Source organism: Loxodonta africana, chromosome 23 (genome assembly GCF_030014295.1).
Source record: "Loxodonta africana isolate mLoxAfr1 chromosome 23, mLoxAfr1.hap2, whole genome shotgun sequence".
NCBI classification, from domain to species: Eukaryota; Metazoa; Chordata; class Mammalia; order Proboscidea; family Elephantidae; genus Loxodonta; species Loxodonta africana.
The window spans coordinates 75,190,215-75,216,639 of record NC_087364.1 but is presented as its reverse complement, the minus strand read 5'-3'; the positions used below and the strand labels follow the sequence as shown (position 1 = coordinate 75,216,639).

The following is a 26,425-nucleotide window of genomic DNA, read 5'->3' as shown; positions in this document are numbered from 1 at the left end:
ATATTTTAGTTCTTTCCTCTTTCTAGAATAAAACTGGAAAGGCAAAAAAAAACTACATTCCTGGAAAGAGTTTCTAAGTAACTGGCCTCCTGCATGTTTTTCATTCTAGCAGAGCCCTTTGAATTTTACCTTCCTAGGCTAATGTCATCATACTCTTCTTAGCATAGATATTATTAAAATATTTACAGCAAATAAAATAATATAGTCTCTCACCCAAAAAATGGTTCTGAATAAGCTCTCTTTATCTACACATAATTTTATATACAAAAAAATGGTTTACAACTCCCTAGTACAGCAACAGAGACATCTAAGTCTATGGCCCTCCATCTCAATTAAGTTGGTCATAAGTAAGCAGTTACTTAAGGATAAAAGACTTTATACGCTAAGGACACAAAGATTTTTCTCTCAAGGAACCGTAATATTTCCGAGCCGGAAGGACCTTGGAAACCACCTAGTCTGTTCCCTACTTTCCAAATGGACAAACGGATTTTCTATAGGCTGAGCACCAGGGCTAAGACTAGAATCAACCCAACCCCAACACAGTGTTATCCAGCACCCTACTACCTTTGCAAACAACAGCACTATAGAAAAGTAATTTTTTTAGTGCACGGTAACATTTCCACATGCTCACTACAAAGCTGTACACATCCAGACTGCGGGAGAGTCACTCTTGAGTCCACGGGAAGCTCCGGATTTCAGCATCTGGTTTTCACAATTCACCCCACTGGGCACAGAGGATTTAAGTCAACTGAATCCTTCTCTCCCTTTTGAACAAATAACTGTGGTTACTTTCCTAAACAATGTGATACCAAGTTACTTCACTCAGTTTCCGAACAATTCAGTAAACACTACTCGGTACTTAAAGAACTGGTCCCGAGGGGACACAGCCGAATATTCAGTGAAAAGGTATCAACGAGGAAATAGAGGACATTAGGATACAACACACTCCAAGATACTACAAAAAGAACTAGAGTAAAAGCTCAGGGAAATCTAAAAATTCCCATCAGCAATAAAATGGAAAATTATTTTAAAATGCTACACACTCCCTTTCAAATCTAATACTCTTTACTTACTTGCTTTTTTCAAATATTAAACAGAATTTTCTTTAATAAAATACCCCATTGTTTCCCCTCTATTGGTCACTGCAGATTTCATCAGAGCCTTGTTCTTTCACACACTGTAATCAAGGTAATCCTTAGAAGACAAATTATGTAGCCCCCAAACTTACCCTGTAAATGCTTTGAATAAAAATGATAGTATCATTAACTTCCAATATTTTGACTGAATTCCAGCAAAAGCCACTTAAATAAACTGGCAATAGTATTAACTTCCAATATTTTGACAGGATTTCAGCAGTTCAAGCGTATCCATACACACACTGCACCCAGCACTAAACAAACAAAAGTGTGAGTTGTAAAGCCTCAGAGTAGGATTCTACTTTTATAAATAAACAAGAAGTGAAGTGATACGAGCCTAAAACGTCTCAGAACAGAGAAGGGTATGGGAGGATGGGTACTAAACGATCAGCGACAAACTGGTGGCACGCAAGAGAAGACACATTCAATTTTTCTTTACATATACATATTTACTGACCTGTCACAATGAACACGATTTCCTTTATGCCTTTAAAAAGTATATAATGAAATTTTAAAAAGGGAGAGGATGTGACCAGATAAAGGGCAAGTTTTCCTCACAACTCTATGTACACTGGAATTGAGATATTCTGCTTTTAGCAATATGAGCTTACTTACATAACCAGAAGAGTTACGTTTTTCTTTCTCTCTGATAGTAACGGTACACTTATAGAAGGTCTTATGCTTCGATAAATTTTCACACACCATTTTAACAACCCCGTGAGAGGGAAGAAAATGAGAAAAGTAAAACAGAGATGGTGAGTGCCTCGCTGGAGGTCACACAGCGAATCCGCGTCTCCTGGCTGCTTGTGCAGCGGTCTTGCTGACATAAACATGCTGTGTCTGGTAAATACTGATTGTCAGTTCAGTAGCAAATGGCCATGAGTGAGGCTAAGGCTCTTCTTCTGTGGCCAAGGCATTCGCCATCGTAACTCTTCGTGCTGTCATGGTGGGGTAGGAGGCAGTCCTGGTAAGGTTATGGTTAAGAAGTTCATCTCTAAACTTGAAGAAATCAGATCCTAAGTAAGTCCCTGAAATGACCACCAGGTGCCACACGACTTCCTAACACTAATTCCTGCCGCAAAGAAGGACCTGTAGTATCCTGAACTACAACGTGGAACAACATACAAAACTTCGGTACTCGCGTGCTCTGGTGGTCTTGATGCCGTCTGGCTTTCAGACCCTTGGGTGGTGGTAGGTGCGGGTTACTTTAATGCACTTGGAAATTCAGTTTTATTTTAATCAGCTTTAATAACCACAGGTACATAACATTCAGAAAACAAATTTTATCTAGATTAAAAATAAATCTGAGACTATTAGTAACATGAAAATTGCACGACATCAATTTCCAAGCTAGCTGGCCACCATTTTCCACGACACCATTGTGTCCTTAAAATGTGACAGACAGATCCTTCTTTGGGAGGGGGGTGGGGTGAGTTGAGGGATGGCAGCAAAGAGGCTCAAGTTTATGGTGTTTGGATGACTGGGTAGTATTTGTTAATCATTCATCAGAGAAGCAATTTGTCATCACTTGTAAGCCATCGACATGTTTCAGAGAAATGGGTCGTGGACGTCGGCACTGTTTGTGACCAGAATGAGCTCCCCACAGATGGAAAACCTGCAAACTCCCTCAGAAATCACAACAGCCACACGACATTAACAGTTAATCCACACAAAGCCGTTTTAATTTATACACATCCATAAGACACGCTTGCTTGTTAAAAGGAGAGAGAGAAAGATTTATGAAATTGGTCTTCAGGGAAGAAGAAAACCTTCCTGCTGTTTTATCTTATCATCACAGTTTGAGGAAAGTGCCTGTTTTTACATGCTCATTTACCTCAAACCTCCCGGTACCGGCTTAGGTAGGAATAGACGAACACACTGAGAGGAGAGGAATCTGTTATGTTTAAGTTCTCAAACACTGATGTGGGCCAGTAACTATCCTTCATCACTGTTTCAGGGTTTTACAGAGAACACAGGTAACATCAGTGTATTCTGAGATAACTACATTCTCAAACTCGTTTCGACAAATGTCAAAAACATTTTTTGAGAATAAAATGGATATTATAAAAATACAACTTGAGACATTTAAAAATGTAACAGACGAAGGACAAGTGAGTTGAGAACGGGGTTCGTACTCCCACCAAGTCCGAGTTGACACTGTACGCGTTAAATAAATCCTCCAAAGTATGACGATAGTACATAAATCGTGTTTATCCTTGTGTTAAATAAAACTATTGGTCTGTGAACTGAAATACAGTCATTTGATTTGCAAGTTCTATGGAAAACAGCCTAAAACAGAGGACAGGACTTTTATTAGTACCTGACAGAGTTATTGATGAGTGTGTAACAGCAACGAGCCTGCCTACCTTCCTGGTGGCATCTCTGGGCTAAACAACCTATTAATGACAGTGCTTTTCAACACTTAAAATGGTCAAGGTGTGCTGCCTGACCACAAGGACAAGAAGGTCATCGCTCTCCAACGTTACACAGTGTAAGCAACATCAGTGAGATCTCTACGGGGAGAGGAAACCCACAGGTGCGGTTCCAGAGTTTTGCTACTCAGCTATTAAGAGAAAGCAAATTCCACCTAAAGTTATAAACACTTCTGACCATTTTTACCAAAAGATTTATTATCATTTATTTGATTTTCTGCCTGAGGGTAAAGAAGGTATTAGTCCTAGTGTCCACCTACAGCCCAGAAAAATACAACTTCTGAAACCAAAATAAAGGGGGGGGGGGGGGGGGAAGGGTGTCTCTGCTGCTCCTGCAGAGAAAGGCGATGAATTTGCCCATCTGTAAACCTGCGGAGCACCTGTCTCTCTGGGTTGATGGACACCCAGCCAGTCATCCTCAGTCTGCAGAGTCACATTTGATCGGTGCATGCGAGAAGCATCTAGCTCCATCATCAGACTCAGACGGCCTGGTTCACCTGATCCACCCGTTTTGCCAACCAGTGCCTTTCAACATATTGTAATTCCTGGCGGGCCCTGGACCAACAGCATTAGAATCACTTGGGAGCTTCTTAAAATGCAGAATCTCAAATCCTATCTCAGACCCAAGAATCATAATCAGTATTTGAACCAAATCGCCAGGTGATTCACAAGAATGTTAATGGGAGTGAGGCACTGACCTAGAGCACCCTGTCCCTTACCCCAACCCATGTCCACCCCATCTGACTTTTGGAGTGAAGCGCTGACCTAGAGCACCCTGTCCCTTACCCCAACCCATCTCCACCCATCTGACTTTTAGAGTGAGGCACTGACCTAGAGCACCCTGTCCCTTACCCCAACCCATCTCCACCCATCTGACTTTTGGAGTGAAGCGCTGACCTAGAGCACCCTGTCCCTTACCCCAACCCATCTCCACCCACCTGACTTTCCAGAAGAGAGGAGGGAGGCTTTAGAAACACCACTCTGATCCAGATAATTCACTTTATTCCTGCCAAAGGGACACAGCACAGCAGTACTTCTGCCAAGCCAGAAACAACCCACAAAACTACGTTGACCTTTAGAATAAAAGGTTATTTCACATAGTTTAGCCTAATATTTTCTGATCTCACTCTCTCTCCCAAGATGAAAGCATAACATCCTTTTATAGCTTACTTATACTATAAGAAAAGCTACACTGTAATCATACCGCAAGGTTCTAACTATTGTACCTTTCCTTTATTGCAAAAACAAAAATGCATGTTATTATCACCAATTCTACCTGAGTGAATTAAAAATCTTCTAAAAAGTAAACAATATAATCTCCATTCAGTACCTCAATAAGGGCTACTAGTCCCTACATCCCTATACTCTCCAGAATTTTTAAACATAAAATATAGGAAAACATACTCAGTTCTCTTTGGATAAAAGAGACCTCACAGGCAATTTTCTTCATCTTTGTCGTTGTTAGGTGCCAAGGAGTCAGATCTGATTCGTAACAACCCTATGTATAACAGAACGGAACAGAACACTGCCCAGTCCTGCACTATCCTCACAACTGTTGCTATGTTTGAGCCCACTGTGGCAGCCACTGTGTCAACCCACCTCATTGAGGGTCTTCCTCTGTTTTGCTGACCCTCTACTTTACCATGCATGGTGTCTTTTTCCAGGGACTCCTCCCTCCTGATAACATGTCCAAAGTACAGGAGAGAAGTCTCATCATCCTCTCTTTTAAGGAGCATTCTGGCTGTACTTCTTCCAAGACAGATTTGTTTCTTCTTCAGGCAGTCCATGCTATATTCAATATTCTTCTCCAACACCCTAATTCAAAGGCACCGACTCCTCTTCAGTCTGCCTTATTCATCCTCCAGCTTTCACAAGCATATGAGGCAACTGAAAACACCATGGCTCGGGTCAGGCGCACCTTAGTCCTCAAAGCAACACCTTTGCTTTTTAACGCTTTAAAGAGGTCCTTTGCAGCAGATTTGCCTATGCATTATTTATTTGATTTTTTGACCACTGCTTCTGTGGGCATTGATTGTGGATCCAAGTAAAATAAAATCCTTGACGGCTTCAATTTTTTCTCCGTTTATCATGATGTTGCTTATTGGTCCAGTTGTGAGGGGTTTTGTTTTCTCTTTGTTGAGGTGTAATCCATACTGAAGGCTGTGGTCTTTGATCTTCATTAGTAAGTGCTTCAAGTCCTCTTCACTTTCAGCAAGCAAGGTTGTGTCATCTGCATAACGCAGGTTGTTAATGAGTCTTCCTCCAATCCTGATGCCAAGTTCTTCTTCATATAGTCCAGCTTCTCAGATTACATGCTCAGCATACAGACTGAATAGGTATGGTGAAAAGATACAGTCCTGCCCCACACCTTTCCTGGTTTTAAGCCACACAGCATCCGCCTGCTCTGTTCAAACGACTGCCTCTTGGTCTATGTGTAGGTTCCATATGAGCACAATTAAGTGTTCTGGAATCTTCATTCTTTGCAATGTCATCCATAATTTGTTATGATCCACACAGTTGAACGCCTTCGCAGAGTCAACAATACACAGGTAAGTTTCGTTCTGGTATTCTCTGCTTTTAGCCAAGATCCATCTGACATCAGCAATGATACCCCCTCATTCCACATCCTCTTCTGAATCTAGCCTGAATTTCTGGCAGTTCCCTGTAAATGTACTACTGCAACCATTTTTGGATTTTCTTCAGCAAAATCTTACCTGCGTGTGATATTAACGACATTGTTTGATAATTTCCACATTCTGTTGGAACACCTTTCTTTCTAATGAATACAAGGTATGGATCTCTTTCAGTTGGTTGGCCAGGCAGCTGTCCTCCAAATTTCATGGCATAGACGAGTAAGCAATTCCAGCATTGCACGTGTCCATTGAAACATCTCAATTGGTATATTCCATCAATTCCTGGAGCCTTGTTTTTCACCGATGTCTTTGGTGCAGTTTGGATTTCTTCCTTCAGTACCGTCGGTTCTTGACCATACGCTACCTCCTGAAACGGTTTAATGACAACCAATTCTTTGTGGTACAGTGACTCTGTGTATTCTTTCCATCTTCTTTTGATGCTTCCTGCATCTTTCAATATTTTGCCCATAGAATCCTTCAATATTGCAACTTGAGACTTGACTTTTTTCTTCCATTCTTTCAGCTTGAGAAATGCCCTTTTGGTTTTCTATCTCCAATTCCTTGCACGTGTTATTGTAATACTTCGCTTTGTCTTCTCGAGCCACCATTTGAAATCTTCCGTTCAGCTCTTTTACTTCACTGTTTCTTCCATTCCCTTTAGCTTCTCGACATTCAGGAGCAAGTTTCAGAGTCTCTTCTGATATCCATTTTGGTCTTTTCTTTCTTTCCTGTCTTTTTAATGACCTTTTGCTTTCTTCATGTATGATGTCCTTGATGTCATCCCACAACTCATCTGGCCTTTGGTCATTAATGCTCAATGTGTCAAATCTATTCTTCTGGTGGTCTCTAAATTTAGGTGGGATATACTCAAGGTTGTCCTTTGGCTCTTACAAACTTGTTTTCATTTTCTTCAGCTTCAACTTGAACTTGCATATAACCACAGCTGGCCCATTGCCTTGTTCTGATTGATGATATTGAGCTTCTCCATCATCTCTTCCCACAGATGTAGTCAATTTGATTCCTGTGTATTCTATCCCATGAGGTCCTTATGTATAGCTGCCATTTATATTGTTGAGAAAAGATATTTGCAATGAATAAGTTGTTCATGTTGTAGAATTCTATTATGTGATTTCCAGCATTTTTTCTATCACCAAGGCCATATCTTCCAGCTACCGATCCTTCTTCTTTGTTCCCAACTTTCTCATTCCAATCACCAGTAATTATCACTGCATCTTGATTGCATGTTTGATCAATTTCAGACTGCAGAAATTGGAAAAAATCTTCAATTTCTTCATCCTTGGCATTGGTTAGTGCATAAATTTGAACAACAGTCATATAAACTGGCTTTTCTTATACGCATATGGATGTTATCCTATCACTGACAGTGTTGTACTTCAGGATAGATCTTGAAATGAAAGTCTTGAAAGCTTTATTCCATCCACGTCATTAAGGTTGACTACTTTGAGGAGACAGCTCTTCCTCATTCTTATTTTGAGTGCCCTCCAGCCTGAAAGGCTCATCTTCTGGCCCTAAATCAGACAATGTTCTGCTGCTATTCATAAGGCTTTCAATGGCCAATTTTTTCAAAAGTAGACTGCCAGGTCCTTCTTCCTAGTTTGTCTTAGTCTGGAAGCTCTAAGCAAAACCTATCCCCGTGGGTGACCCTGCTGGTATCTGAAAAACTGGTGGCACAGCTTCCAGCATCACAGTAACATGCCAGCCACCACAGTACAACAAACTGACAGACAAGTGCTGGCCTACATCTTCAGAGCACCGTTCATAAAAAACAGCCAGGCGCAACAACACCACCTAATAACCACACACTTCCATTCCTCCAGCCCTTCTGTGTTAACTCTAAGGTCATATCAGAATGCCTTTAATCCAAATATGATTCTGTATCAAATAAAAATAAATTATTTCCTTAAATTCATTAAAAAATCTAATTAAGCACAATGTTATAAGCTGTATTTCCACTCATTTTCTCTAAATCTTTAAATATGATATAAGCACTAAGCTCTTTGAGGTGCTTTGTGTTTAGTCTTGCTGAGGACTCCTGCAAGCCTTAGGATTCAAGTTCTATTCAACAGTGATTTCCCACATTTTCCATTATGAATTTCCCTTTCTGAAGTAAAAATTTTCACAGCCTTCCATACACCCACTAACTGATAGTAGTTATAAGTTTAATATATAATCAAAAGATACTATAAAGCTATAATTGCTTTACATGAATTTCATCTTATCAATCAAAATAGCAGCATAATATATTTGAAAAGAAGCAGTATGTATGAGTGAGTCATACTTACCCGGCTTAATATTCACACAGTGCTCTGTGAAGCCTCTGCACTAATCCTGGACTCCTCTGCCTCTCTCCTCCCCTACAGGAATCTGGAGCTCACAGGTTTATACCCACTACCTTCGAGTCGATTCCGACTCATATAGCAGGGACATTTTTCAAACTTTGCCAAAGCCCTGTTTTCAAAGCAGTGGAATCCTTTCTTCTAAGGTAATCTTAATGGAACCCAAAGATATAAAACAAGTTAAAAAAATAAGAGCTACTTTGGTTAGGATTACGAGGAAAGGCTGAGCCTCATTTTCCAGCAGCTCCCTTCCCAGGTGACACCTGGCACAGCCTTTAAAGAACTTAAAAGCTGTCCAGAGGACACCAGTTCACGGTGATAAGACTCCAAGCCAAGTGATTACCAAAACAATAAACTTGTCCGTATCACCAGTCTATACTTGCCTTTGATTTTATTGTGTCTTTTTGTTTAATGGACTCTCGTTTTTACATTTAACTTGAAAAGTATTTTATTTAATTTGTTTTCTATTTTCCAATGTTACAAATGTGAGAGACACAGAAATAATTCAGACAAGGTTTCTACCCTCCAAAAAGTCACAACTTTTCTTTTTAAAATCTAAGTATTGCTATGCTCTGTTTAAATAGACTGTGGTACATACATACCATGGATTGTTGTTAGCTGCTGTCGATTCCAGCTCATGGCTACCTCGTGTGTGCTAGAGTAGAACCGTGCATAGAGGGTTTTCAAGGCTGAGACCTCCAGAAGCAGATAGCCAGGTCTGTCTTCTGAGGCGCCACTAAGTGGATCTGAACAGCCACTTTTTTGGCTAGTAGTCAAGCATTTAACCCTCTGCACCACCAGGGACTCCTTACCATGGATTGCTACAGAAGAACAAACTTTTGATACATGCAACAACTTGGATGAATCTCAAGGGCATTATGCTGAGGAAACACAGCCAATGACAAAAGGTTACATGCTGCATGATTCCACTGACATAATGTCTTAGAAACAGAGAACATATTAGTGGTTGCTAGGGGCTATGGAAGGACAAGAACAGGGATGGTGAGAGGGAGGTGGGTATGGTTATAAAGGAGCAGGGGGGATCCTTGTGGTGATGGAACAGTTCAGTATCTTGACTGTGGTGGTAAACACACAAACCTAGAGATGTGATAAAATTGCACAGAGCTAAATACATAAATACACACACATAAGTGTAAGTAAACCTGGGGAAATCTAAATAAGATCGCCAGATTGTGTCAATGTTCATATTCTGGCTGTGATATTATATCAAACCAAAAACCAAACCCAGGGCCGTCGAGTCGATTCCGACTCATAGTGACCCTATAGGGCAGAGGAGAACTGCCCCACAGGGCTTCCAAGGAGCGTCTGGCAGATTTGAACTGCCAACCCTTTCGTTAGCAGCCGTAGCACTTAACCACTACGCCACCAGGGTTTCCTGATATTGTATCACAACTTTGTAAAATCTCACCTTTGGGGAAAATTGTGGAAAGCGTACACAGGATCTCTCTGTAGTATTCATTATAACTATACACAAATCTATAATTATCTCAATGAAAATTCAATTAAAACATATTTATTATTTTCTAGTCCTACCACTGTTCCTTAATTTTACTCAATTAATTGTGAAGAATGCTTTCACAAAAATCAGTATTTCCAAAAGAGATCAGGTGATGAGTGGGTACACACAGCACCACACTGCCCTGCACCTCTCTGCTTCTGCTTTATCAACAAGCTCTGCTTTCCTTATTAGTAAGATGCTCAAATCACCTTTGGCAAGTTAGATATTCAGTGAGCGGAGTAATCTTTAAAAAATTATAGATTGTGGCGGAAGAAAACTCTGCATTTTATTCCTACTTCAACTTCATAGTTCCAGCCATATAATCTAAACCTGTCTTCATCTACAAGATAGCAACTTAAAAGACCTCAAAGGACCATTTTGAAGACTAAGGTAACACACTGTATGTGAAATCCTTTAAAAATGGAGATATCAGTGTATAAATTTGCATTTTATTCTATAAAATGTTGACGAGCTGGGGCTAGAGGTCAAACTGTCATTCCTAAGAATCTGGGGAAAGGAATGTCCCAGGCTTGAGAACAATGGCAGATGCCGGATCCAAATCTCCCACACACCCTCAAAAAACCCCTTAAGATCGAAAGTCAGACAGATAATACCACACCTGCAGCACTACTAACAGACAGAGAATAACACAAACTCTAATTTACAGGGAAATGGAGAAACAAATACCAAATTCCCAAAGAAGTCCTCCAGCGGCTGTAAGCCTGTGAGTCAGACAGCAGGGGAGGGCAGGCTTAGGAGACCATGGAAGGAGAGGCAAGAGGAGTTCACAGACGAGGCACAGACAAAACCCATCCCCAGAAAGATGAGCCCATCCCTCACATGCCAGCGCACTGAACAGAGGGCGGGGAGCTGGTATTGGCACAGCACCTGCCGGAGGGAGGAGCTCGAAAGAGAATGGGCCCACAGGAGGTAGCCTCAGGGGCACTGCTTCTGGGAGAAAGCCAGATAAACGGAACATGTGAGAGTGAAGAGAAAGCAGCAAGTAAGAAACTGAAAGCCCTGAAGAGCATTAAGATACGTCACCGTCTCCCATTCCCTACCCCACCATCACCCACTGAGGTAACTACCCCTCACGGGGTCACAGCCTTGGAAACCCCCTGCAGCAGTTCTACTCTGTATGCACAGGGTTGCCAGGAGTCGGAATCGACCGAGCGGCAACTAACAACCACACTACAGAAGAGGGCGTGCTTGAAGCTCGGAACCCTGCCCACAGAACTGCAGAATTAAAAACAACAAAACCCATCTCCATACAAAGCCACTCTAGGAGGAAAACAGAAAATGCAAACCAAAGCATTCCAGTAGATGAAAAAAAAAATAAAGCCTCCCCTAAATACAACCACCAGGCTCAAGAATCATTTGGAAGGACACAAAAAGAAAATCTTGAATCAGAAATTCAAAAAATAAAAATACCAAGGAAATGAAAAAAAAATTTCAGAAATGAAAAATAAATTATAAGGTGGCCAAGGATGAATAAATGTAAATGAAAATTTAATAAGAAATAATAAAAACAAAATAACCAAAGAATAAAAACAAGACAAAGTAGTAAAAAGAGTCAGAAAGAGGTTGAAATAGAAGACAAACAAAAAAGCATATAAAATTGGAATCCCTGAAGAAGAAAACAAAATAACAGTACAGAACAATATTTAATACTATAATCCAAGAAAGTTATTTCTGAAAATGAGAAAACTTAAATCTATGTTTGCGAAACCACTTTGCACCAGGAAAAACTAACCAGAAACGATCAACTTGGAGAATTACCCTTGTAGAACCAGACTTTAAGGACAATGAAAACATCCTCGATGCCTCAAGGCAAAAAGGCCAAACTACCTACAGCCCAAGCCTACTGCCTTCAGGCAGATTCCAACTCACAGTAACCCTACAGGACAGAGTGGAACTGACCCACAGGGTTTCCAAGAAGCGCCTGGTGGATCTGAGCTGCCGACATTTTGGTTAGCTGAGCTCTTAACCACTGCACCACCAGGGCTCCAAATTAAGGGTAAGATAATAAGGCTGGTACCAGAGATCTCAAGAGCAATAGATAAAGCAAGGCATCAGTGGAATAATATTTCCAAGAAATTCAAGGAAAGAAAATGCAAGCCAAGGATTTTATATCCAGTCAAGCTTTCATTCGTGAATCGAGACCACAGAAAAACAGCCTGGAATGTGCAGGAACTCAGGAAATGCTGTGTGTAGTATTTCCTGAGGAATGAGCAAGAGATAACTGGTTTTATCCAAACAAGAGATAACTGGTGATATGTCAGCAAACAAACTCATGTTGAGTACTTCATATATTTAATTTTAGAGCTGATTCTAAAACAAGGGTGACAGCATGGGTGAAAGAACAGTACATAAACAGTCTACCTTCTGACAAAGCAGCAAGAACATAACAAAAAGAAATGGGATGAGAAGGAAGACAGAAAGGGAAAGCCCCAGAGCAGCGCTGCCTGGGGTGACGGTAACAGGTAGGAATGAGGGTACTGTTAAAAGGTCAAGCCGTTGTTGCTGGTGCTGCAGAGTCCATTTAACCAATGGCCACACCATGTGTGCAGAGCAGAACTGCTCCACAGGGCTTTAAAGGTTGTGGTCTTTCAGAAACCGACTGCCCGGCCTGTCTTCTGAGGCGCCTCTGGGTGGGTTTGAACCTCTAATTGTTCAGCTAATAGTGAAACATCTAACTGTTTGTGCCACCAAGGGACTCCAAAAGATTAAGCAGGAATATCAAAAAATTCTTACGAAACCAGATGCCGTCGAGTCGGATTCCTATTCATGGTGACCCCGTGTGTTGCTGAAAACTGTGCTCCATAGGGTTTTCGTGGCTGTGACCTCAGCAAACAGTCTTGGAAGATAGAGATAGTGTCTCCCTCCAGCCAGACAGCAGACAGGTATAATACAGACACTCTCTTTCTCTTGGACAAAGGCTGGGCCAGTTTTCCAGCAGCCCCTTAAAGGTTGGGGTTTCCTAGTGTGACAGGAACCAATGTAAACATGAAGCTTACGCTGCCTGCTGTGCTGTGAGTAACAAAGTGTTCTCTCTCCAGGCGAATCTCAGGTCTTCTGCCAGCATCCAAGACGCTGTGGCAGGCTTCCAAGAAAGGTAAAGTCTCAAACCTTTCACAGTTCTTGACAATAACAAAACAACATACCCAACAGAGGAAGAAACACAGCAAATACAATGATATGCACAGGAATTATGGGGTGATTTTCAGGATACATTGTTAGGTAAAAAAAAAGTATATAAAATATAAAAAAAAGAAGGGGAAATAAGAGTATGTCAATGAAACTGGCCACCTATAAAAGGTGTAGAAGTGGCTAGAAATGGAGGAAATAACACTTCTCAGGGAATACCACTGTGCATACTTGTAACTATAGAGTCGCTATGAGTTGGAACTGACTCAATGGCAGTGGGTTTGGTTTGGTTTGGATACTTTTAACTTTTGGAAGAATATTAATGTTATACATATTCAAACATATAATTAAATCGACAAGAACAGGGACAAAGGCACCTAGAACTGAAGGTGGACAAAAACAAATGAATACAGCCATATTTCAAATGAATAACGTAACTGCGCTGCACGGCACTAGAGGGTCACTATGAGTCGGAATCAACTTGAAGCAATGGGTTTTTTGTATACTGTAGGGGGGGAATGCAAATAAATCTTTAACTCTTTTTAGTAGGTTTGTTTTTCACAAGGTCTGGATGTAGCAATTCTAAAACTATTTTATGTGTAGTATATGGCTGAGCAAATGAGTAATGTTGATGCTGTTCGGAGCCTCAGGGTTCTCATTTTGTATGAAAGGCAACACAAACATGAAATGGGGGAAAGCAAGGAAAAACTCAGTGGTTTGGATTGGAATAGAAACTGTCTTAGTCATCTAAAGCTGCTATAACAGAAATACCACAAGTGGATGGCTTTAACAAAGAGAAATTTATTTCCTCACAATAAAGTAGGCTAAAAGACCAAACTCTGGGCATCAGCTCCAGGGGAAGGCTTTCTCTCCCTGTGGGCCTTCTCATCCATCTTCCCCTGGACTAGGAGCTCTCTGTGCAGGGGTCCCCTGGGTTCCAAAGGACACTCTGCTCTGGGCACTGCTTTCTTGGTGGTGTGAGGTCCCCCACTCTCTGCTTGCTTCCCTTTCATATCTCTTTAGAGATAAAAGGTGGTGCAGGCCACACCCCAGGGAAGCTCCCTTTACATTGGATAAGGAATGTGACCCCGGTAAGAGTGTTACAATCCCACCTTAATCCTCTTTAACATAAAACTACAATCACAACATGGAGGGCAACCACACAATTTGGCCTAGCCAAGATGACACATATTTTTGGGGGACACAATTCAGTCCATGACAGAAGGTATGTATGATTCATGAGTTCTTAAAAATCTATCTATCTATCTATCAACTATTTATCTATCATCTGGAGCCCTGGTGGTGCAGTGGTTAAGAGCTACAGCTGCTAATCAAAAAGGACAGCAGTTCAAATCCACCAGCCGCTCCTTGGAAACCCTGTGGGACAGTTCTACTCTGTCCTATAGGGTTGTGATGAGTCAGAATCGATTCGACAGCAATGGGTTATCTATCTACCTATCTATCGATCATCTATTTATCTATAATCTACCTACCTATATATCTATCATCTACTTATCTATTATCTATCTATCAATCTACTCATTAACCGTTTATCTATCATCTATCTCTGGGACTGAAAAGTTCTAGCAGTAATGAATCTAGAGACAATGAGAATATCACACAGCCAGATCTTGATTTCTAAATACCATTTCACTTTAACAAGAAATAAGGTACTGTGAACAAATGCCAAATTCCAAGGATGGGACAGAGAAGGTATAAGATGAGCCTGGAACATCTTATTGTGCTATAAAATAAGGAAGCATTTAAAAAAAGAAAATAGATGACAGCATGTCAAAAGGACACAGAAGCCATCTTGAAATGATTCTTGCTCGACAAATCTGGGACAGTTTGTGCATCAAAATAATTGAGAGTAACCGACAATAACCCATTTCATAAAACAGAAATCCATGAGTCCTTGTTCAAGATAAATAGATACATAAAGAAAGAAAGAAGGTCGAGCTCTTTCTTACAGAACAATGCTGACTGCTAAGTGTGAAGGAAAGGGAGAGTTGGGAAATCTCCACTGTGCAGTCATCAGGCAAGAATCACCAATGGGTGACAGCATAACAGCCTTCAAAGGTTCTGTCTAGAGCTTTAAACACACATGAACAGTGGACAAGGATAGTGGTAAGTTTCTGAAAATAAAATAAAACAGTATTCAGCAACATATAAAAAATTTAAGTTGAGAAGAATAGCATGCTAGACAGTCCCCAGGAGAAACTGTCAGTGAAGGAAAAATGAAGGACAAAGGCTGAATCAAGGGCTTGAGAGATTGTGACGCTAAGTTAACCAAGCCGTTGAAAGAGTTCCAGGGAAACACAGTCCACCTAACTCCCTGCTCTTTCTGTGTAACCCACCGTGGCAGGGTTACACATTGCTCTATACCAAGAAGTGCCCATAAACAGTACAAAGACAGTGTGACTATATACGCGGTCCTGTGGCTAGTAAGACATGCTGCATCTTTTTCTTAATTTATTTAAATTTATATTGACTTCTTACCTCTCTTGGTACAGTGCTAATTCTGTATGACAGTTCAAATAAGGAGTCTGGAAAAGACTAGATAAAGAGGAGACTAACTCCTAATGTGGGATGCTCTTCTCATTTTCATTTTATACTGCGCAATTTTCAAAACCGGTCTATTAGATATACTTCTAATTGTATTTGGCTATACTGTAAACTCAAAGAAGGGTTACATGTGCTACAAAGCAAGGGCTACAAGGTATACAGTCAGCTTGAGGGGGAAAGATGCAAACGTAACCTCAGGAACCACAGGAACTGGACAGAACAGGTTTCATTAATGTTCAACCAGTTAACTGTGACTTTGTCTCCCTCTTAGGGAGTTATGAGGAATATCATTGACTTTACTAAGTATTATCAGTACACAAAGCTACACACGCACACACATGTATGAATATACTGTTAAGAGGTTACACGTACGCACTTGATTTGGAGGATCAATTTTATAATGTCAAGTTATGGAGTCTTTCAAACAACTTAGATAAAATGCATTAAAATCATGTTCATCTCACTATCTATGTGCTAATCCAGCCTCTCCCATCAACTAAAGCACTTTGCCTTTGAAACACGTTTGCCGTCTACGACCCAGATCAAAATTAAATGTAACTATAGGGTCATTTTTTTTTTTTTTTAATAGGGTCGCTATGAGTTGGAATCGACTCGATGGGAGTGGGTTTGGGTTTTGGTTTAGGGTCAAGAATAGAGAAGAATAACTAACACACTTATTCTTGACTTTATTAAGTGCCTAAGCTTCATCAAAGGTTCTTAAATCTTTTTAGCTGGAGAACTCTTTCTTCAGACGAAATCTTCTAAGAAAGTCTGAAAGTTTACAATATTTAAAAGTGGAACTACTCTGGTTAAAGTGAGCACCGGAAGTCTGGAGCCCCGTCTGCTCTGGGGAGCCTCCTTGGCAGCCCAAGGCACAGTTAGAAAACGACTGCGGCGTAAGATTTTAAGTACAGTGTAAATGTGTGAAACAGGCACTGAACATGAGAGCTTACTTGTAAGTATAAAAAAATAGCAAATTTAAATCAAAGAAACAAAGTCATTATTTTCTGAGGAGCATGAGCAAAGGAAATATAATGGCTTTTTAATAACTAAGAATTTACAAGAGAAAGATAAACACAAGTAATCCGACACTATGCCGACCTTCCTTGTTACAAGTCCCCAATTTATATGAATGCTGTGTTTTAGATCAACATTTTTGTTTCAATGTGCATACATCCTAAATATATGTGTATAAACCACTGTAAGGAAATACTTTTTAATTGATGAGAATAACAATGTTATTTACTTACTGGTGATCCTGACAAATATACAATTCAAATTTTCTAACTAGGTTACCATAGCCTGCTTTTTAATTAAAAAAATGCAATTTTAGGGTCATTTTAAAAAAATATTTGATTGTGTTTTAGGTGAAAGTGTACAGAGCAGATCAGTTTCCCGTTCAACAAACTGTACACCAAGTGCTCCGTGGCATTGGCTGCAGTCCCCACGCTGAGCCAGCACTCTCCCTGTTTCCAGCCTGGGTTCCTCATTTCCTTTCATCTGGTTCTCCTACCCCTTCTTGTCTTTTCGTCTTTATTTTTGGGCAAATGCTACCCTTTTGGTCTCGCATAGTTGTTCTACAGAACACGTTCTCTTAGGGTGTTATTGTTTACTTTATAGGCCCGTCTATTGCTCAGCTGGAAGGTGATTTCTGGGGGAGGGTCATTTTTTAAAGTCTAGGTGTCCTCAGTTTCCTTCTCTCTTGAAAGGAAAAGCAAAAAAGCCTTCCAACCCTAAAACTACTACAAGTAAAAACAAAGCTGCTTCTTGCTGTTGCCTGCTTTGTGGAAGCAGAACTGAAGCACATGAACAGTTAACAAAGCTACAGTGTGATACATGAAGGAAGCCTTGCGTTAAAAAGTACTCAGGCCCTGTTTACAAAAGAAGCTCCACCGTTAATTACTCTTCGTTTGGATCTGACCAGAAACCCAGGCGTGACTTCATAATGCTCCGTTTAAATGAACTCCTTAATGTCGTAACGAACACTCAATACGGCGAGTTCCGTGAATTTTGGACCTGTTAAAGTTAAACCGTTTTTCAAATTTTTTGATCAAAGAACAGATTTTAATGTCAAATCAGTTGGGATTTCACTTCTACTTTCAAAATGTTTACTTGAACCAAAAATTCTGCATCTCAATTACTTTTATATTCTAAAACTGAATGGAGTTTAAAACCCATGCATTATTCATAAAGCAAACACATCAGAAAAACTAAAGCTGTGCACTTCTTTCAAAGCTGCTAAATTGCTAAAACATTCCATATTTATGCATGCAATATTTGATTGCATTTTTCTTAAAACGCAAGCTTGTTTTGTCAGATCAAGATATGCCAAAAATTCTACACCAAACAATTTTTGTTTATAATTAAAGCAATCATCAACCCAAGGATTGTCATCCATTTTATTTCATCTCTACATCAAAAAAAAAAAAAAAAGTAATTTGAAAAAATTTAAAATTCCCTTGAAATGGTAAGATAAATGAAAATGTAAGTCCCTTCACATACTAACAGTAGGCTGACCCTCTGGGAAATGGTTGACTTTCTCAATACGAGGTATTCAAAGCTCGTTCAAAAGTGTTCATTTAGAATGCGGATATCAAAGATGACGCGAATGTTGAAGAGAAAATTAGAACTTACCAGATGTCCTAATCCAGCTTTGATGTGCCCAGGTTCCCTAAAATAGAAGAATAAAGGTTCTAAATAGTTGCTAAACCCTTGTCTGCTATGATTTATATGCTTACCTCAAAAATGTTTTATAATCCCTTATGTTTTTTTTCATGTATCTTTACCAATGTTTATAATAATATTGCTTTTAAGGGAAAAATAATTTGCATCAAAAGGGAACAAACCATTTTTATATCTAAGAGACATACATCTAAAATAGGTATTCCACGAACAAAAAGGATGTTTCCAATTTTTCATAGTTGATGGAGAACTAAAAGGATCCAAGTATGTTATTATTTTACTACCTGCCCAATAATATTTAATTCACACTAGTTTTTATACTAGAAGTTATGTTTTTTCCAACAGTTATTCTGAAAATGTTCAAACACACACAAAAGCTGAAAACAAGGTACTGTGAACCTTCACCATTCCACCAGTTGATTGGCAACTCTACAACTGACATTCACTGTATTTGCTTTATCAAATATCCACCACTCGAGCCATCCAAAAATGACTAAATTTTTAAATACTCTGCACATAAAAACCGCTTGTGAGTATATAACTAAATATCTAAATAACAATAATTTTTTTCCTGACATTAATTTTATTGACTCCGTGCCCACTATAAATCAGGTTCTAAGATTGTTGTAATAATGAAAAGCAAAGTATCACCAAAGGAAATCCAGACACCAAATATCATGATATGTTTAAGCACTTAACTGACTGCTTTTCATTATAAAAGAGACTGTTGATGGAACTAAAACTACAAATATTTGTGGAAGTAAAAAAAAACAATTTACATATACAGTTCGTGAAATGTAGCAAATAGCTGGATTTTTTTCCTACTTTCAGTCTATACTACGTTATTAGTGTATGTTATTATTTTACTATTTGCACAATAATATTTATTTAATTACTATTAAATAATAATTAAATGGCGAGCGGATTTTAACTTCCCTCACTCTATCTGGCCAAGCAGTGTTTTAGTTCTATCATAAATACCCAGCCTTATCTTAACACGAAATTACAGTTCTACCAGATTGCAAGAAACAAGAAATCTTCCAAATACCAACAACACTGCTGCATTCATGCAATTTAACCTTCTCCCCATTCCGCTTTCTTTCTCTGAGGGGTCCCAAGCTTGTTTTTTCCTCTTGCTTTTTGTCTCCTATATTCCCTTTGCCTAAAATACACTTTCCTCTGCTCCCCCTGTCCTGCAAACTCTCTTCCCAAATCTCTCTCTGTCTGCTCGGCTGCTCACACACTCTACCCAGGCTATCTCTGCTCTCACTGCCCAGTCTGGCACATTGGGAAAAAAAAACCCTGATGCTGACCAGCCCAGGCTTCCATCTCTGCTCTCAATGCCCAGTCTGGCACATTGGGAACAAACCCCACTGATGCTGACCAGCCCAGGCTTCTATCTCTGCTCTCACTGCCCAGCCCAGCACACCAGGCACAAACCCCAGTGATGCTGACCAGCCCAGGCTTCCATCTCTGCTCTCACTGCCCAGTCCAGCACACTGGGAACAAACCCCACTGATGCTGACCAGCCCAGGCTTCCATCTCTGTTCTCACTGCCCAGCCCGGAACACCAAGAACAAATCCCACTGATGCTGACCAGTCCAGGCTTCCATCTCTGCTCTCACTGCCCAGCCCGGAACACCAGGAACAAATCCCACTGATGCTGACCAGCCCAGGCTTCCATCTCTGCTCTCACTGCCCAGCCCGGAACACCAGGAACAAATCCCACTGATGCTGACCAGCCCAGGCTTCCATCTCTGCTCTCACTGCCCAGCCCGGAACACCAGGAACAAATCCCACTGATGCTGACCAGCCCAGGCTTCCATCTCTGCTCCCACTGCCCAGCCCAGCACACGGAGAACAAACCCCACCACTGCTGACCAGCCCAGGCTTCCATCTCTGCTTTCGCTGCCCAGCCCAGCACAAGGAGAACAAACCCCACCACTGCTGACCAGCCCAGGCTTCCATCTCTGCTCTCACTGCCCAGCCTGGCACACGGGGAACAAACCCCACCACTGCTGACCAGCACTCATCTTCATCCATTCTATTCTCCACTCCCTGCTTCTGGTAGTCTGAGCAATACCACCTATTCAATGCCTAGAAATTTAAGGTTTTCTGATACTCATTCCCCAGTCCTAATGACAAATGACAGGAATTACAACAGGGTGTGACAGAAGGTTAATACCCACATAAATGATTATTTTCTTCTTTTTTATTATTACAAAATTAAAGCAGTTATTGGTGCTAGAAGTCAAATGGATCTTTAAGTTTTTAACAAGGAGAAGGCATCCCTAAATTTATTAGTGCAATTTAAGTTTTAAACAAAAAATAATATACATAGTGAAATATGTGAATACGACAAACACACATATACAAGAATTCCTCCCACGATGATGCACAGTTCTGATACTAGCTCTTTGTTTATCCTTCGCGAGAGAGTCTACGCACGTGTGTGTATCCTTCCCGCTTCTGTACTTTTCTAAACCTAAACAGAAACATACTACCCACTGTTTTCATCTTCACTTGACAATACAATTTGGAGTTTGTGTTGTACAATATACATCTACTTCATTTTTCCTTCACAACTCCAATGTCATATAATGGTTCCTCTTAGAATACTGCAACAAAAAAGGTGCAGAATGTTCAAAGTACAACTCTATAATTCATTATCTGCAACTGCTGGGGTTAGATACGCTTCATTAGAATAATTCGGGTTTTAGAAAGGGAATAAGCTACACGTAGCGTTGTGTTACATAACACTGCCAGCAGGGTCTGTAGCAGCACCTCATCACACCCATTAGCAATTCTGAAAGAAACGTGTGAATGTCCACACCAAGTGGGAATAACCAAGAATGTAAGCAGCTTCATGTCACCCCAGGGTAGGTTTGGCCATCAACTGAGTTTACCACAAACTTATAAGGGGAAAATCTCCCAGTTTTTTGAACTATTTTCATTTTAGAATCAACGGCAAGACACTGTTCATTAAAAAAAAAGTAGCCTATTGTTTTGCTTTGTTTCCAACTGATTCTTTAAATTAAATGATGCTCAGAAAATATGTGTTTTTAATGGTATGTCTAAAAGAAAAGATCAACTCTCTCTCCCTTACTGCCAAGCGTAACCAAATGCAACAATCGCAGGGTCTTGGCTGGCCAACACGCTTATTTATCACTTAGACCTCCCTCTATCTTCATAGCTACCGCCTTACTAGAGACCATCGTCTTTCCACAACCACATCCCTGCACCGGCCTGTTCACTGCACCGGCCTGTGATGGGTCTCTGTGGCTGCCACCTTGTCCAATGTCAGAGCTTTCTCCATGGACAGCAAGATCTTTATAAAATGTAAACGTGACTGCACCAATTCCTTCCTCAAAACCTACAGCAGCTACTACGCTTCCGTTTACCTATTTCCTCTCCTATGCCCTAGTGGTGCAATGGTTAAGCACTCAGCTGCTAACCAAAAGGTCAGCAGTTCAAACCTACCAGCCACTCCACTGGACAAAGATGTGGCAGTCTGCTTCTGTAAAGATTACAGCCTTGGAAACTATCCTATAGAGTCAGAATCAACTCAACAGCAGTAAATATCTCACCAAAATTCTTATCACGTGGAAAGTAAAAGCTACAGCCACGTCAAACCACCCATCTGGCTTCGTTCACCTCTGAACTACTTGCTTCCTCGGCCTGAAATGCTCCTTTTCTCTCAGCATTCACAAAGTCCCCTCACCCAGCTAACAAACCTTCAGGACTCAACCAGGAGCTCGCCTCCACGGGGTAAACCCTATGATTGCCCTTCTCTCTTCTCTTCAAATGAACCAAGAACTCTTTCCATGTGCTCCCATACCACTGTGAACACGCCTCATCACAGATTCCATCATACTTTATTCCACTGACAATACAAAATGAAAACTCTTGATGATACGGATTGTATCTTTTATATTTTTATATCCTAGTACCCAACACGGAGCCCTGGTGTGGTGTAGTGATTAAGAGCTCGGCTGCTAACCAAAAGGTCGGCAGTTGGAATCTACCAGCCACTCCTTGGAAACTCTATGGGGTGGTTCTACTCTGTCCTATAGGGTTGCTGTGAGTCAGAATCGACTCCATGGCAACGGGTTTGGTCTGGTTTGGTTTAGTACCCAACATAGTGCTCGAATCAGTGACGACAGGCTTGAGTGCAGAATAACTAGCACCCAGCTCCCGTCTCTCGGCAGTCTAACCCAACCACATCCTACCTCTACAGCCCACAAAGACCGAGACAACTGCAACAGTGAGTGGTGGCTGGGACAGCAGAATTTTTGAGTGTGTGTCTCTGTGTGTATGTGTGTGTCTGTGTGTCTCTGTGTGTATATGTGTATGTCTGTGTGTGTATGTGTGTCTGTGTGTGTATATGTGTGTGTCTGTGTATATGTGTGTGTGTGTCTCTGTGTGTGCACACACACATGCCCACCATGGTGTGTGAGGGAGGGTGGTTCTTTTGCTTTGTTTTCTTGTGTGTTGTTTCTCAAGGAGTAGGAGAGCAAAATGGTTCAGGCTTTCCACTGTCATTCTTAAATTAACCTGGAGAAGCACAAGCCAGAGCCAGCCTTTTATCCCTCCTCTCAGATTGCAATTACTAGTCAAGGCAGCTGACTGCTGCAAGGAAATAACAGATGAGCCCACAAGGAAAATTTTAAGCTAAGATGTGTATGCACAGGAATAGAAAAGCAACAAACAGAACAGCCTTATCCAAAGAAAATAAAACAGCCTGAACAAGAATGTAATTTAGGCATAATAATACCCTCAGACAACAAGATAGATTTTTAGAAACATGAGTATGTACACAGTTATGAAAAGCAATCAGTACGAGATTAAAAAAAAAAAAACCCAAACCTACTGCCATGGAGTTGATTCTGAATCATAGTGACCCCACAGGATAGAGTAGAACTGCCCTATACGGTTTCCAAGGAGCGGCTGGTGGATTTGAACTGCTGACCTTTTGTTTGGCAGCCAAGCTCTTAACTGCTGTGCCACCAGGGCCCCAAATATGAGATATGGGGTATTAAAAATACAATAGTTTGAATAAAGAGCCCAGAGGACGAGCTAAACAGCAGAGATACAGACAGAGGATGAATGCGTGAGCTGGAAAGCAGGGTACACCTCTTCCGAAATGCCTAGGGAAGGGATGAAAAGATGGAACAAACATGAGAAGACGGTGAGAACAGGAGAAGATTTGTTAACATTCATATAATGGAAACCACAAGGAGAGAAAAGACAAAATGGAAGAGATGAAACATCTGAAGAAACAATGACAAAACTTCCCAAATATCAAAATTTTATACTGCAAGTGCACACACACACACAAAAAAAAAACCAACAGAGCAGTAAACAGGGCAATTAAGGAAAAAGCCACATCGAAAGACATTACAAGGACACTTAAGAGTATCACAGATCAGGAGTAAAGTCCACAAGCTTCCAGAAAAGAAAGGCACATCCCTCCATAAAGGAAGACCAACCACTGACATCCGACATCTCAGTAGCTATCTGTGGATACAAGAAGACACTGAGGTAATTATTGCCAAACTAAAGTGTTCAAGAAAAAGAAATGTGACTATAACGTTTACACACATCTAATGAACTACTGGAAACCCTGGTGGCGCAATAGTTAAGAGCTACGGCTGCTAACCAAAAGGTCAGCAGTTCAAATCCACCAGGCGCTCCTTGGAAACTCTATGGGGCAGTTCTACTCTGCCCTCTAGGGTCTCTGTGAGTCGGAATTGACTTGATGGCAATGGGTTTGGTTTGGTAATGAACTATTATAGAAGTAGAAGGAAAAACAGAGAAATGCTCAGCAGGCAGGGTCTCAGAATACCCACCACACGATGACACTCTGTGAAAGAAATCTTGAGGAAAGTAGCACAGCAAGAAGAGAAGTACTTTCAGGAAGAAGCAACAAGATAAAGCAGGTAAGAGTTGGTCTAGGGCTTAAAAATTCTTCTAGGCTAAGCAATCAGTGACTAAAAAAGAAAGTTCATCCACAACCATCTGGAACTAAAATGCCAGAAAATACTACCATGGTTAGGGCTGGGTGAGGCCAGTCAGAATGAAGCAAGGCAGGAGTTTGGGAAGAGACCGCAGCAGTGATAGCACACTTAAGAACCCATTCTGTTTTGTTCAAGGATTAAGAAACACATATTTGTAAGGTTTACATGGGAAGATATGTAAGTATTTTATGTCACAAGGTATAGTTTTACATTTATACTATAAAACCAGCAGAAAACTCTATCTAGCCAAGAAGAAAAAAAGAACGCATGATAAACAGGGCGGGAGAGATGTGAGTGATAATACTTTTAAGTCCTTCTACAATGGAAATCACATTTATGTAAGTGTAATAAACTAATCAAAATGTTTCAGATTTGGTAAGAAACAAAATCTAGCAATGTGTCATTTACAAGACATACATAAAGCAAAAGTATCCAGAAAGATTTCAGATAAAGGGATAGAAAAAGATATAACCAAATATGAACCAGAAGAAGGCAAAATATATTTAAGATTCCCCCCAAAAAGGGGGAAAAGGCACATTCTATCTTAGTAAAAAAATACAATAGATCGAGAAGTTATAATTCATATTCACAAGGTTTACATACCCATAAAGCTTAAAATGTATTATACATTGAGACACCAACGTTGAAGCAAGTTCACGAAAAAACAGTTTTCTTTAGTTTTACTTTAGGGAAAAAGACAAGGAAGGCTGGCCATCTCAAAATGACACAAATGAATCATCATGAGTGCATAAGATGGCAAGTAGAATCCTGGTTCTAGAAGCAGAATATCTAAGCTCAAATTTAAGCTCTGTTGTGAGCTCAGGTAATAACAATCCACCCCTGAAGCTCAGCTTGCCTACCTATGATGTGAGGGGTACACAACATTGCCTTACCTATCACATGGGGTAGCTTGAAAAATCCAGCAAGATAATACATATGGAGGTAAAATAAAACCTGCCACGGCCTCAACTTAATATAACATGGAAACCTGTCAGAGAAGGAAAATTCAAATATTTTCCACAAACGAGCAACTGCCTCCTATTAAAGACAAAAACTGGCGAGACCCAGAAAAACAAGGCAGTTGGGTCAAGTTCCAGTTCTCACAGGTTTCACTGTACATTCTAAGTTGCAACATGCTACAGAAATATACTATTACGATGAATTATATTTAAATATACAAGTCTTATAAGTGACTCCAAAAGCCATAATGAATTTTAAAAATGGAGACGCAAGGTCTGAGACACTGACAGAGGGATCTTGCCACAAACGGTAGAAAACCGGTCCTTGTCAGTGGTCCGTCGCCCAGGTTGTCCCTGCCATGACTTCATCAATATTTGTGCAACTCCTCTGCCCTGTGCTGAAAGCAGACTTAATTCAATTATAGGTCTCAAAACTGATAAAATGGTCCTGAAGTGGAAAATGGGAAGAGATTATTGGCAAATGAATAAAGATTTGTATCGAACTAACACACAGGAGTACAGCGGGTCTTTTTTTAATCATTCCCTGTCTTAAGTCTTCTGGGAACCATGAGTTTCCCTTCCCCTCATTCAGCACATTGATTTCTGAATTAGACTGCAATATTAAATAATTAATATACTTGCCATGATTGATGTTTTGCATTAGTTGAATATTAGGTTATCAATCAAAATCCACTTGGTTTAATGTAATAATATTGAAAAAGTGTCAGGGGCTGTTCATCCAATTTGTAGTTGAGGCAGCACAGACAGCAATGTTGGCCTGACACGAGGCTCTGAGGCAGCAGACGCAGCGGCTTCCTGTGGACGAGGCAGACATCTTGGACCTCACTGGGCCGAGGCTGAGGCGGTTCTAAACAAGCCCCGTGGTACCTGTCGGTTTCGATCTCAGGCCTGCTTCCAGCGGGAAGATGCCACACATCAATCACACCATGCCAGGCAAGAAAGAAAATTAAAACTCAG

The 26,425-nt window shown here is 40.6% G+C and overlaps 1 protein-coding gene across 1 annotated transcript in view; it reads right to left on the bottom strand.

Annotated features, from left to right (window-relative positions):
* RSRC1 (arginine and serine rich coiled-coil 1) overlaps positions 1-26,425 on the bottom strand; it is a 393,771-nt gene that overhangs the window by 193,984 nt on the left and 173,362 nt on the right. The window contains exon 5 of the mRNA XM_003416130.4: positions 18,424-18,460. Coding sequence (XP_003416178.2) covers positions 18,424-18,460 — 37 coding nt within the window. The remainder of the gene's footprint in view (positions 1-18,423; positions 18,461-26,425) is intronic.